Raw genomic sequence first — 13,648 nt, 5'->3', positions numbered from 1 at the left:
GGGGATCATTTTTTGACTGATTGTTATATATAACAGAGAGAAAGTATGGCAAAGCTGGGAAAGTAATAAAGCAAAATGGTAATATCATCTTTAGTTTTAATATTTTTAATTATTATTTTTATCAAATTTACCACACTCTGTAGACCTTGTCAAAGGTCGTGGCCTTTGGCATGGATTAGATTGGATTGATGAAATAAGTAATCGCAATACGTGGACGATTTGCCAAGGAGAAACTTTTCGTGTGAAACTGGCCCCTGTTTAGGTGTTAGGCAGGTGAGGGAAACTTTGAAAACTTCACGCAATCAGCCTATAGGCGAGGCGTGAATCCACGACAAGTGTTCGGTGGTTTTATCCACTCGGTCGTTGGCGCCACCCCTTTGACAAGGACTACAGAGTATTAGCATAATAAATATACCTATAAACATGAACTGCATGCAGTATATATATATATAATTTGACTACAGAATACAGAAATTATTATTTTACCTCCATAATGTTATATAAAAAGTATTTAGAAAAGAAGTTGCAACAGGAAGTGGATAATTAATAAATTTACACATCGTTGATTTGTAGTTAATGATTTGAAAATAAAAGGATAATCTGTGCATCAATGAAACAAAATATTTCGTTTCCTGTTATAAATATTACGTATTCGTATTATAATCAGATAATGACATTGAAATGAATGGCTTTCCTTACTCTCGCTAATTTAATAACATTACGCATCGTTGAATATATATTTTACGCCTGTCTACTTCAATAATTTATACACTGATAAATATATTTTCCATTATATCTAAGCATTTTAATTATTTACAATTGTATGTAAATATATGCTTAAGATTATAGTAAAAGATGCGGAAACACGTGTGGGATACCAACCCTTAACTATATTTGAATTTGATTCATATTTTAATAATAAAATCTGAGAAAATGTAAGCAAATGATTATAATTTTACTTTATTAACACAGATATAATCATGCTTTACTTGAGTACAGCTAGAAAAATAAGCATGGTTATACTATACAGGCCTTATAATACTAGATAATTCGATTTGTTTTAGTATAAGTTTGATTATCTTGTTTTATTATAAATTATAATTAATTATAGAATAATTATTACTTTAATTTCTGAAATTTAATTAATCAGAGTTTGTTTAAAGCATGAAATAATATTAGTTTTAGTTAGAAACTAATGTAATGACTAAGTAACGATTAAAGTAAGTGATAAGTTTGCTCGCAGATAATAATCTAACTCTAGCGTGTGGCTGACAAGATTCATTTCGTTGACGTTCATAACATCTTAAGTTCCAAAAATAGTTTATTTCGAACATTTGGTCTCCACAAAGGAAATGAGACATTCGTGTAGAATCTGTCACGCTTATCCTAGTTATCTATTATTATATGGTATGTAGCACAAGTCCCTATAAGGCAATTCTACACGATTTATAAGGGGGGGGAAAAGATATGTTTTACATATTTAATTTGTAATTTTCAATTCGTTTATTAGGCTTTAGGTAATCACGAATTCGACGATGGAGTTGCTGGATTGGTACCTTTCTTGGATAATGTAACTTTCCCAATAATCAGTAGCAATATAAATATAAGCGGGATACCGGAATTAGAAGGGAAAATAAGAAAATCTGTAATTTTAGATGTAGGAGGAGAGAAAATAGGAGTCATAGGGTATACGACAAAGGATACACCAGAATTAGCAAAAACAGGTTAGTGTAAATTGTCTTCTTATAATTAAGATTAGTGACGTAATGTTTAATCAAGTTTATGGATTTTTACGGATGGATTCTTGTTTAATTCAGAAGAAAAAAAAAAGAAAAACGAGTTTTAGAATCGGGACAATGTTGGCTTTTTCAAGGACGTGAATTAAATTCTTCCTGTTATTTATGTCAGCAACTTTTTTTTTTCCGGAAAAATCGGTAGCCTTTTGTGACACCCATTTATTATATTCTGACGTATGATAATTATTTAAATCGCTATTAATTCCCGATTCACGAAGGGTTGCTTATATCTAATTATGATGTTTATGCCACGTGTAACTGTGGTGAATCGTGAATAAATTTCAAGACACGAAGACAATATATTTGACTTTTGAGTTTATATTCATACTTTAAATTTTATGTTCTTACAAGTAATTATTATAAGAGAAAATAAAAAAAAACAACAACATAAAACAATAGAATTGACTGGATGGTTTCTAAGAATATTTTTAATCTTTTATAAATTTTTCACATTTTTATGATGCTAAGTTTAAGAAATATATATTTTTAATTATATATTTATTTTATTTAAACGCTAATATGAGGTTATTTTAATCCTATTTGGAAGTATTTTAACGACTTAATTTTCTGATAATACGAAGATTTTGTCTTAAAGGGAGGATTTAATTATACAAATAATAATAAAAATTGTAGTATTTTTCTGCATTTTATCGATTTATATATTAATTTTTATTTTATTTTATATATAAGTTAAAATTTGTCCTTCAATTTTTATTAATATACGACGATAAAACAAATAAAGGATTCTAGGTAGTTGCTGTTTAATTGTGTAAAAAGGTTCGTTCCAGGAAATTTTCCTTTATGACAAAGTAAAGTTTTATTATTTATTTGTTTACTTTTTTTTACTTAACTGTCAAGTAAATTTAAACTTTTATGCACTGAAAATCAATAATTATATTTCTTTGTATGTTAGGTCCTGTTACTTTTTTCGATGAAGTCGAAAGTATTCAAGAAGAAGCGGACATCTTACAACAAAGTGGAATAAATATTATTATAGCTGTGGGTCATGCCGGTTTCTTGAAAGATAAAGAAATTGCCGAAAAAGTTCCATCAGTTGACGTTGTAGTTGGGGGACATACTAATACTTTCCTTTATACAGGTATAAATCATGTAAATTATTGTCTATTCTTTGCTTCAGCTGTACAGATCTATGATTTATTAATGCAAAAAAGTAAATTTTGTACTGCACGAATGAGATTTTATCCGGAAAATATAATTAATTTTGGTTTAACTACATGAAAACTAATTCCTAAATTGACTGTCAAATAATCCAATTGATTTATGTTAGTTTAAATTTGAAAAAAAAATAGTTTCAAACACTTGATATGTTATAAATTTGGTCACTTATACATGATAAATAGTGAATGTTTGTTTTTCAGGCGAACCACCTATTCCACAGTTAGTAGAAGGGCCTTATCCAGTGGTGATAGAAAGATCAGACGGTTCAAAAGCATTAGTAGTTCAAGATTATGCCTTTGGATTATATTTAGGCCATCTGAAAGTAACTTTCGATGAAACAGGGAACGTAATATCATGGGAAGGAAACCCAATACTTATGGATGAAACAATTCCTCAAGGTCATTTTCTTACAATTTATTAATTTTGACGAGGTTCCGGGGTATTCTTAAGTTATTTTTTTCAATTTATATGTAGATAACGAGACTGCAGAAGTTGTCGAAACGTATAAGGAAGTAGTCGATAAGCGAGGCAACGTTATCGTAGGGCAAAGTAACGTTTATCTTAATGCGGATCGTCCTTATTGTCGCATGCACGAATGCAATTTTGGAAATGTAATAACCGATGCAGTTTTACGTTTTTATCTTAAAAAACCAACCGAAAATCAATGGAATACCATCGCAATTTCGATTTTCAATTCTGGAGGAATAAGGGATTCCATCAGCGAGAAAGAAAATGATGGTATAAATTTTAGTCTTTTGTAGTTATTTTTTTTTAATTATTAATATCTGACTTGTGTATTTATAGGGAATATATTGATGAGAGATGTAATGAATGTATTGCCTTATCTTAATACCTTGGACGTTGTGGATATTTATGGAAAATATTTGATAGAAATATTAGAAAGATCTGTTTATGATTATGGAAATAATCCTGAGGATCCTCCTGGAAGATTCTTACAAGTTTCTGGTAAGTTTATTCGTTATCGACTTATTTTTACCTAAAATAAACTCGTTGAATGTGAATGAAGGAAAGTTTCATCTCTTCAATTAGCAAAATTAAATAATGTCTATTTTAAAAATGTTCATTCTTTACTTTTAAGAAATGAATTCTTAATTAATTTGAGTTATTTTCAAATTATATTTTCAAAACATTTTATCATTTATTCGAATCAGAGCATCATTTTCTGCCTCTCATCCTATTGAACCCATTGCAAATTGGCTCAACTTACAATGGGCATAAATGTAGTCAGACAAACAGCCTGTAATGTGTTAATTCTTACATTAATTGATTAACCAATAAATATGAATCGAAGATAATAAAATTCATAATTGGCTTTATTTTTTCAAAGCAAGAGCTTTAGTATTTATACGTGGTATTACTATTCGTTATCACTTAACTGTGTTTAAATTTTTTTATATTATACCTGTATTAAAATGAGCCTTGTTATGCTTATCACGAGTTTAGCAAGCCCATAAATGGTGAGAGAAGAGACAATATATACGAGTAAAACCTTCTATGGAAATTTTTGAGAGTCAAAGATTCGAACTAAAATCATTTCAGTTTACAGTAAACTAGCGCTTTTAATGCAATATGTAATGATTTTATAATTCATATATTTTTAGAAGGATATTATATTATTTATTGAGGGGTGGAATTTCTTGACTATGACCTTACCGTTATGGCTATTAATAAAAAATAAAAGATCATTTATTATTACAAACGGAGCGACCATCTCTAATTGAATTATAATGGGGTAATATGTTGGCATTGTTCCTCGTTAAAATGTCATTGTTATATTCTTCATAGCTTAATTATGATTGAGAATTAATTTTCTTTCTTGCGTAATTGTTTCACCTGAATTTATAGAGAAATGCTGTAAAGAATTAATAGTTATAGGTTTTATTTACAAATAGAAGAATTTACTTGAAGACACAGAAAATAAACAGATAAATGAAATTGTTATAATGTAATGAATACAATGAAAACTCATACTTCTTCGTGTATTGATCCTATGTGAGTTCTCATTGTTTAAACAGAAACCGAAAACAATGACATATAAAAAATGTGGATTATGTAACGATGTATCAGATTTTAAATAGAATAAAATAAAATAGATTATAAAGAAAGTTTAAATTAGTAATCAGCACATAACCTTTATTCATGTCTAATTTAAATTTCAGGTGTTCGAGTTACTTACAATATTTCTCAACCTCCTGGACAGAGAGTACACAAAGCTTTAGTTCATTGCACTTTCTGCAGGGTTCCTCGTTACTTACCTATAAACGAAAGTAAGATATACAGAGTAGTGATGCCTACTTATCTAACTCAGGGAGGTGATGACTACAAGATGATCCCCGAAAACACATTGCGCCTATTGAATACAGGTTAGTAAACATTTTAAAAATTGTAAAATTGTATATAATATTCTAACTGGAGACGTTGAGAATGGAGATGCAATTATTCCTGTAAATTAACGTTATTTTTCTAAAAAAAAAATAAAATTTTTAAGATTGCTTTTTTATTAATAAAGAAGCATTTTACGTATTTTACGTATGTTCAAAAATGTGGTAAAATGGACAGCTAAAGGGCAAAAAAAGGGCCGTATAGAAGGTTATTAAGGTTAATAATATAGGTTATTAAACGATGTCCGTGCAACACAATACAAAAATATTCGAAATTTAAACTTAAAACGTACACTATAGATAATTAATTTTTAATGAATATGTAAACGGAATTTCATCATTTGAAACAATGGACAGAAGTAGCTCAAAATTTTCTAAGTGTGGCTGAACCACTCCTGGCCTTCCTCTAGTCACAGACCTAACTTATACAATCAAATTTTGGATACATTTAATTATCTGGCAGGTACAAGAGAAAACATTAATTTTTATGAATGAATTATATTATATCACACAATTATACTAAAATTATTTAATTTTCTTTTTGTAGGCTCGCTAGACATCGATATCGTCGTCGACTACTTAAATAAGTCATCACCTATCGTAACAGGAATCGAAGGAAGGATCAATTTCGTCGATCCTTACGCTCCTTGCAACGGAGCCGCACTGTCCACCATAAATAATAATTCCTTACGCATTTATGCTTTTTTGACTTTTTCGATTTTACTATTTCCCGGTGTACACAAAAATCTTCCTGTGATTGCCACTATTTAGTATCTCTAGAATCATAAAGCAATATAATAAAAATTATTTTTCTCTAAATTATGAATAAATTTTCAAGATTTACAAAGATAATTAATTGTATCCACACTGGAAGAAATCGCTTGTACATTTATATAGATAATGCCTATATGAAATTTGCTGTTTGACATGTTTTTACATGATCTGAAGCATAACATAATTAGATACCATAGTACATAATTATCATACTATAAAGAACCTAGTACATAATTACAATATTAAACTTATGATGTACTTATATAAAAGTACAGGATAATCAAAAAATCACTGCATTTATATTATAAACCATACAATGTAATTGAGTAGCGACATTTTGGTAGCCTTGTATCATAGTTATGCAATTAGACATAATTAAATTTCTATCATTGGATGATGTGAACATTACATTAACATCTTTAATATAAAATTTCATTTTTTTTAAATATGAAAAGATATATTTGCATTTTTACTATTTATTATTACAAGTTTGTTAAATAAAAATTCCTAATGCCAGAATGTCAGGTGTCATACTCTCAGTTTATACAGCTTATTGTATATAGAAACTTAAGTATTTTATATTAATTTCGATTCTACACGAAATTATGCTTCTTCAGTAATAAAAGTTAAAGTTAATTGAACATTCCATTTCATCACACCAAAGTTATTTTATCATTACATTTAAAAAGAACTAATAAATCTCATGTAAAAGAGGAGAAATTATAAAGCTTGCAATGAACAGAATGTATTGAAAACCAAAGGAATATTAAATTACAAACTGTTTAGTTGTTATTAAATTTTGATTGTCTGTACTTTTTGATACGAAAAAGAATGTTTTAGATTGATTTTCATTACATCGTGTACTTTCAAAACATTGTAGTTTTTGTGCTAACGCGACTTTATTATGGTTATATTTGTTTTATGATGTATCATTGAATTAAATAAAAAAATTGCACAACTTATTCTATTTTGTTTTGAATGGCTGATAATTTCTTATTTTAAGGCAATTTATAAGAAAGAAAAATGTTATAAGGTAAAACCGGGCATACAGATCTTACAACTATACAGTAAGTAGCTTAGCCGTAGGTTCGAGAAGAAATATAGGTATACAACCAGGTATTATCTTTTAATAAAAGTGAAGAAAGTTAAACAAGAACTCGACATAACATTTTGTTTTGCGTTTTTAGTACTTTCCACATTCATTATACTCTATACGTTGCATCCATTTTTCTCGTCGCATATCGAATCGAATCGGCTTTACTTGTCTCGAGTTTGTAACTTAATTATATGATAAACAAGTGGTTTTTTCATTTTGGGTACTGAATTTTGGGCACATGAATTTGATCTAAGAGCTCGCTTTGCTAAATTATTATCTTTAACTCTTCTGCAAAAAGTACAATATGGAATTTTAAATTTTTTGCTATTGAATAGATTGATAGAAATTCAGACGATTTGTATGTCTGCTTAAGCTGCAAGAACAAAGTCCTGTTCAACATATTCTTTTCTATTGGCAGCAGTTTCCCTTTTAAATTCAGTAGGCATCTGGAATTAGTAAATTTTATTAAGATTATAATAAGATGTTTCAGAAAAAGTACGCTTTTTCTCTTAAATCCGGAAGGCCTCTCAGTAGGGAAAATCAAGGATAACCCCTAGATATTTAAGTGTTTTTTAGATTTTAATGGTCCTTCCATTTATCTTTATATGGAATACACGTAAGTATAAATTTGATTGGCCCGGTTTGTTGAATACTATCCCCTTCGTTTTCTGAGGATTGAATTGTAATTTGTGTCTTGTGCTCCAACTGACGATTTCGCTGAGTATTGCATCTCCATTTTTGCTCGAGATCAGCCCTTGAGCGACCTTCCAGTCACATCAAAACGTCATCGGTATAAGCGACAGAGTAGAATTGGCCGAAATTTTGATTTAAAAAAGCGTTAAAGGTAATATTCCACAGAACTGGTCCACAGACTGCCCCCCTGTGAGCATCATTTGGTAATTTGTTTGGAAACATGGTGCTGGCCGCAGTGTAAAATGGCCTTCCTATTTCTTAAGTAATCCTGTAACGAATTGAAAATGTTGGAGAGAGAGTTGATTTTTCTCAATTGATCTATGATGAGCGAACACCAGGCGCTGTCAAAGGACTTTGATATGTCAAGACTGACCCCGAGTCCATACTTGTGGTTTTCTAGTATATACTTAACTGTAGTAACGGGCAGGTGAATGGCATTCTCGGCCGAACGCTGTGGCCTAAAGTCAAACTGGGTGTCATTAATGAGTTTGTTGTGTTCCACAAACCAGGAAAGTCTAGTGTCGAAAAACCTTTCCAATATTTTCCACAAGACGGGTAGGACGGGGGTTGATCTCGTATCATATTGGAACCCAGGTTTGGGCACAGGAACTATCTTCTCTACCTTCCAGGTCTCAGGAAAAAGTCCGTGGTGCATGCATTGTACACGTCAATAAGTTTTTGTGGGATCATGTTTCAGATCTGCATGGCAATTTCATTTGTAATGCCATCTGGGCCCAGGGCCTTTCTTCTCAAATTTTTAAAAGCCTCATTAATTTCCTCATTGATGAAAAGATGCATATTATTAGTGTTGCAAGGGGAATTAGCATCTGTACAGACTTGCCTTTACCAGTCAGTGTCAAGATCTTGTATGTAACCGGGCCGAAGAAGTTTAATTGGTTATTCAAGGTCTGCAAGAAGTTGGTGGTAGCATTGTCATCATTGGTATTAGAAATTAAAACTTTTGTTTAATGAAGTTTATTTGTGCACATTTTAGCAATAAAACCCCAACGGTTATTCGAATGTTTTGAGCAGAATCTTCTCCAGCTGAGTAATTTTGACGATTTTGTCGCTTGTTTGTATAGAGGAGAAGGTGGTATTATGGAACCCCAATTACATTTTAGTGAATTGTAAACAAGGTATCGTAACTACACCCACATTTTTTGTGCGAAAAGTACTGGTAACTAGTAATCTAAATGTTCCTAATTGGATTTTTCGCTAGTGTAATTATAAGTATGGTTTTTGAAGGCTTTTGCAAAAAAGTCCGAAACTAGGCTTAGAGAAAATCGGGTGGTAATATAGAACCTTACTGTATATTTTCAAAAAATGCTTTAATGTAGACAAAAACAAATAGGAAAGGACAAAAAATGTTAAATAATTACCAAATTATTTACTCCAATGTATTTTATCGCAAAAATGCTTTTATAATAGAAAAATATGACCTCCGTCAACAATATATATTCCAGCAGCTCTTTTTCGATATTCTCGGGAAGAATTAGCTTTCTACCTAGTGTCTTTTTCACAGATTGCTCTGGAGGAATGTCTGCTTGCAAATAGAAAGTTCGGAGGAGTTGAGTTCCATATTACTGTAAAAGCACCAATGGGGTCCGTATTTCACGCATCGCCATCTGAATTAACTTATGTCTGTCAAGACCAAAATTTAAAAAACGTGAACATCACACAGATTAATACGTACCCCTAAGTCTCTGGAACGGAATACATGCACCAGTGAACCTACAACTACACGATTTATATTTTAAAAATAATTAAATTCACTTAGCATTCAAAACTTGCGAATTTTGAAAAAAACAAATTTGCTGATTAAATGCGGACAACCGTTTAACTGAAGTAAAACGGGTTTTCCCCTTGCTATGGATGTTCAGCCACATTCCGCTACAGTTCGCCTTTATTATCAGTTCGAAATGGGGTGGTTCCATAATACCCGCAGTGTTCCATAATACCACCTTCTCCTCTATATTTTTTTATTGGTATGATAGGCATTTTTGTGAAGATTCCGTGTGTGGTCATTCGACAACGTTGATAAGTCTTTCTTGGACGTTTATTTGTTTTACGCAAACTGCTGAGCTCAGGAGTCCACCATGGAGCGCTTCTTTTACTACTTGTTTTCCTGGGTATGAATTCGTTGCATGCATCATTAATAATTTTAATAATGTGGTCAATTTAGGTCTTTGCCATTGTTGAGTCTTCAATGAAGCAATCCATCAGGTGAGTCACAAGGATCACAAGTTCATGCCAATCCAATTTGCGTTAGTCAGCGAGAACCTCAGCTGGAAAATGTGGGCAGATAACTGGCCATTCTGATCAGAAAGTAAATTGGAGTCAATGTAAGCGCGCTTGGTTAAGCTGTCTTCATCCAATAACCTCTAGTTGCAAATCCTGGAGAGGATCCCCAAAGTACAAACCGCGATATCAATCACACTGACGCCTCTGTGGGAGACAAAGGTTAGAAAGGACAACGGATTGTTAACGAGGTCGTTACAAGCAAAATATTCCTCTAAGAGCTTACCACGTCTATCAAGATTGTCACTTCCCTAAGCAGGGGAGTGGCGCTATAGTTCCCGACAAAAAGTATAGTGGACTAATATATGGACTAATTTAGTACTTGCTATCCAAGAGATAACGAACAATTTGGTATGTGTCGGATTGATTCGAATGTTTCCCAAGAATCAAATATTAATAAAATTTATTTCAGTTACATTTGGTATTTTTACAGTATTTCAGTTCAGTTCCTTTAAATTGAGAATGCAACTAAAGCAATATGTGTCTCATCCCTTGGCTTCAATCTGAATGTGGCAACCAGACTCACAAAGAAGAAATCACTGATCTATTAATTTCAAGATTACGTAAAATATTACCTGTTAACAGCTGCCAAAAAATAGTGACAAGATAGATAAAGGTGTAAACTTAAACCACGAACTTGTATCAAGAAAGCTATTTAAAATATCTTAATCTAACATGTAACTAATTCTTTAAAAAACAATAATGCTTTTTTTTCTTTAAATGCAGCTGACTTCACACATGACAGTTTTTGAATAAAGAATATTTTTAATAGCAAAAAACGATAAGTTTTCTAAAGAATTGTTAAAGGAAATCACGGATTTATAGATCCGACATAGATTTTTGGAAGATAAATGTGACAATAAATTCTTTTTGGAATTTTTTTCAGTCTAACTCTTACGTAATACAGGGTCCCCAATGGCCTGTAAAGCAACCCTATCGACGTTATCATGAAACTGCCTTGACAGACTCCAAACAACGGAATCGAGAAGCTAACGGGCTTTGACATACATATATGAGAATTCAAGTTTATCATCATTGAAGTGTGATAAAAAAGAAAATACAGTCTAAAAACAAGAGCTGGTGGCGCAATGGTAGCGCGTCTGACATCAGATCAGAAGGTTGCGTGTTCGAATCACGTCCGGCTCACTGTTTTTTTTTTTTTTATTATTACAGGTATACTTTATACCTGTAAAAAAGTACATCTCAGCTACACGTGTAATGTTAAAAACAACTGTCTACTTTTTAAACATAGAAGTCATGAATATATGCACAGTAAAAGTGTGGCAATGTGTATTGTGAAACAATAGTTCGAAAACACAGACAAGACAAATGAAATTTGCAGCTTTGAACTGTGAAAATAAGAAATAAATATACCCTTAGAGTTTGACCATTCTGAAAGATTACCGAATACGATTAGCTGAAAACTATAACGCATTTTGTTAACGTCAACTGCAAAACCCTTGTCTGGGCCACGTAACGTCCCTTCAGGCAATGCCCAACCTCAAATATGCACGTCATTCAATAAAATAATAATGAAAGTACGATTACAATTTTTACTTCTCATATGAATTTGCTACTATTTTCGGATAGCAGTGAATTCCTTTAAAAATAAATAATTATATAAGCCAAGTAAATTTTAAAAATTTCCAATTTAAGAAGGAATAATTGTTTCCGTAAATAATCATTTTTGTATATCACTCAAATATCCTATATGCTAAATCGTAAAATTTATTAAACGACTATCTTTAAATATAGTATTTAATTTCAGTAAGATCTGATTCATTTGTAGGGCAGATCCAGAAGTTTTTTTTTAACTTTCTGCTTGTTGGCACTAAGAGAGCCTGTTTCTAACAAGCCCAGTATGGGTTTGGCTGTGTAATGAGGGATGGGGCCCGATATATCTAGATGGACCACCCACCGAAAAATTCCTGGGGCATTTTCGAACCGTCCAGATTCGATCCCGGGACCTCCAGAACGGTAGGTTTCACCTGGACAGCTCGGCCATTCGGCCGACATGATTCACGGGAGTGCGGAGAGTACGTACGCTCTCCCTGAAAACTTAAAATTTCAAATAGAATAAAGTTTTCAATAGTACAACTACACAACTACAGTACTGAGGTTATCGATATTAACCACTTGCATTCTGATGGATATTACCAAACAATCCAAATAATGTGGATTGTTTGGTAATGCGGCACCCTGTGAAAACTATTTTAAAACTTTAGTAATCCATAAATAAAAACTAATAATTAGTATTATTAAATACGGAAAGGTTGCTTGAACATTTCTTGTTTTTTGCCATCACTCCACTCAATCGTATCAAAGAGAAAATGGAATACAATGTACTCAACACCTACAACAACAAGAATATAGTGAAAATCTATAAAATAATTATAATAAATCGTACTTACTCTTATCAAGAAGTTTCGCTTTATAAAGAAGAAATCGGCAACAGAGATTCCCATAGACTAGCATTTAAATCTTTTCATGAAATCAGTTATCTACGCAGAAATATAAAATATTATATTTATAAAATAATCGATATAAATATAGTCCGACCATGAAATACTAATGAAGTGTATAAAGTTACCTTGAACTTGAATTGTGGAACAAATCAACAGAACATAATTTTACAATGGAGCTGAAATCGTCGTAAATCTAAAATTTTAAGTTAATCATGAAATAATGAACATATTTATAGTATCATACAAATTTTAAAAGGAGTTCAATAAATATTTATCATAAAAAATTATTGTAAATAATTTATTAAATGTAAGCTTTCAGTAAGAGCAGTTTAGAGAGGTTGCGACCGAAGTTCAAACTTTAAACTTGTACGGAAAGCAGAAGTATACGTTTGACGTTTGAACTCCATGCGAAACAGTTGCGCCACACGTTCATATCGTGTACTGATTCATGGAACATTGTTGAAAATGGCAGAAACATTGAAGAACTACGAAGGTTACCAGTGAAGGTAACTAAGCAAATTAAACTTTAATTACCGTCGAGTCTGATACTGTACGATATAACACTAGGAAAATTCCAATGTGTTTTGTCTATTTTCGCGACATACTTTTGTTGAGGGAAGTAGTGGCTTATATAAATCCGAAAGCAGCTTGGAAAATTATCTTTTGAAATTTACAAATGTATTATGCTGTTGATGGTAGAAGATGCCACAAAAGAAAAAAACCGACTTCTACAGTATTACGATAAGGAATTACAGTCGACCCCCCTATAATTACGATTCCTATAAAACTACGAAAAAATTGTGACCGGTATCCGTAAAAAACAGTAAAAACCCCCTATAATTACCTCAAACGTCATCGGGCAGCCAAACTACTTTCCCGCCGTCCGTAGCGCCACGCTACGGAGAGATTTCTATCGTCTGGACAGTATTATATAAATTATATATA

General features: G+C 31.7%; 1 protein-coding gene and 1 non-coding gene across 2 annotated transcripts in view; both read left to right on the top strand.

Annotated features, from left to right (window-relative positions):
- LOC111632912 (5'-nucleotidase-like) overlaps positions 1 to 7,102 on the top strand; it is a 41,392-nt gene extending 34,290 nt beyond the window's left edge. The window contains exons 5-11 of the mRNA XM_023377440.1: positions 1,511 to 1,724; positions 2,710 to 2,895; positions 3,176 to 3,373; positions 3,450 to 3,713; positions 3,780 to 3,941; positions 5,156 to 5,359; positions 5,925 to 7,102. Of these exons, the coding sequence (XP_023233208.1) occupies positions 1,511 to 1,724; positions 2,710 to 2,895; positions 3,176 to 3,373; positions 3,450 to 3,713; positions 3,780 to 3,941; positions 5,156 to 5,359; positions 5,925 to 6,148 (1,452 nt within the window). The 3' untranslated portion in view covers positions 6,149 to 7,102. The remainder of the gene's footprint in view (positions 1 to 1,510; positions 1,725 to 2,709; positions 2,896 to 3,175; positions 3,374 to 3,449; positions 3,714 to 3,779; positions 3,942 to 5,155; positions 5,360 to 5,924) is intronic.
- A 4,210-nt stretch (positions 7,103 to 11,312) lies between these two features.
- Trnastop-uca lies at positions 11,313 to 11,384 on the top strand. Its single transcript has one exon. It is a non-coding gene; the product is annotated as a tRNA-Sec (tRNA).
- The last annotated feature ends 2,264 nt before the right edge of the window (positions 11,385 to 13,648 follow it).

The sequence above is a fragment of the Centruroides sculpturatus genome, unplaced genomic scaffold (genome assembly GCF_000671375.1).
Source record: "Centruroides sculpturatus isolate CEXI.00-Female unplaced genomic scaffold, Cexi_2.0 scaffold292, whole genome shotgun sequence".
NCBI classification, from domain to species: domain Eukaryota; kingdom Metazoa; phylum Arthropoda; class Arachnida; order Scorpiones; family Buthidae; genus Centruroides; species Centruroides sculpturatus.
This window is presented reverse-complemented; position numbering and strand designations above follow the sequence as displayed.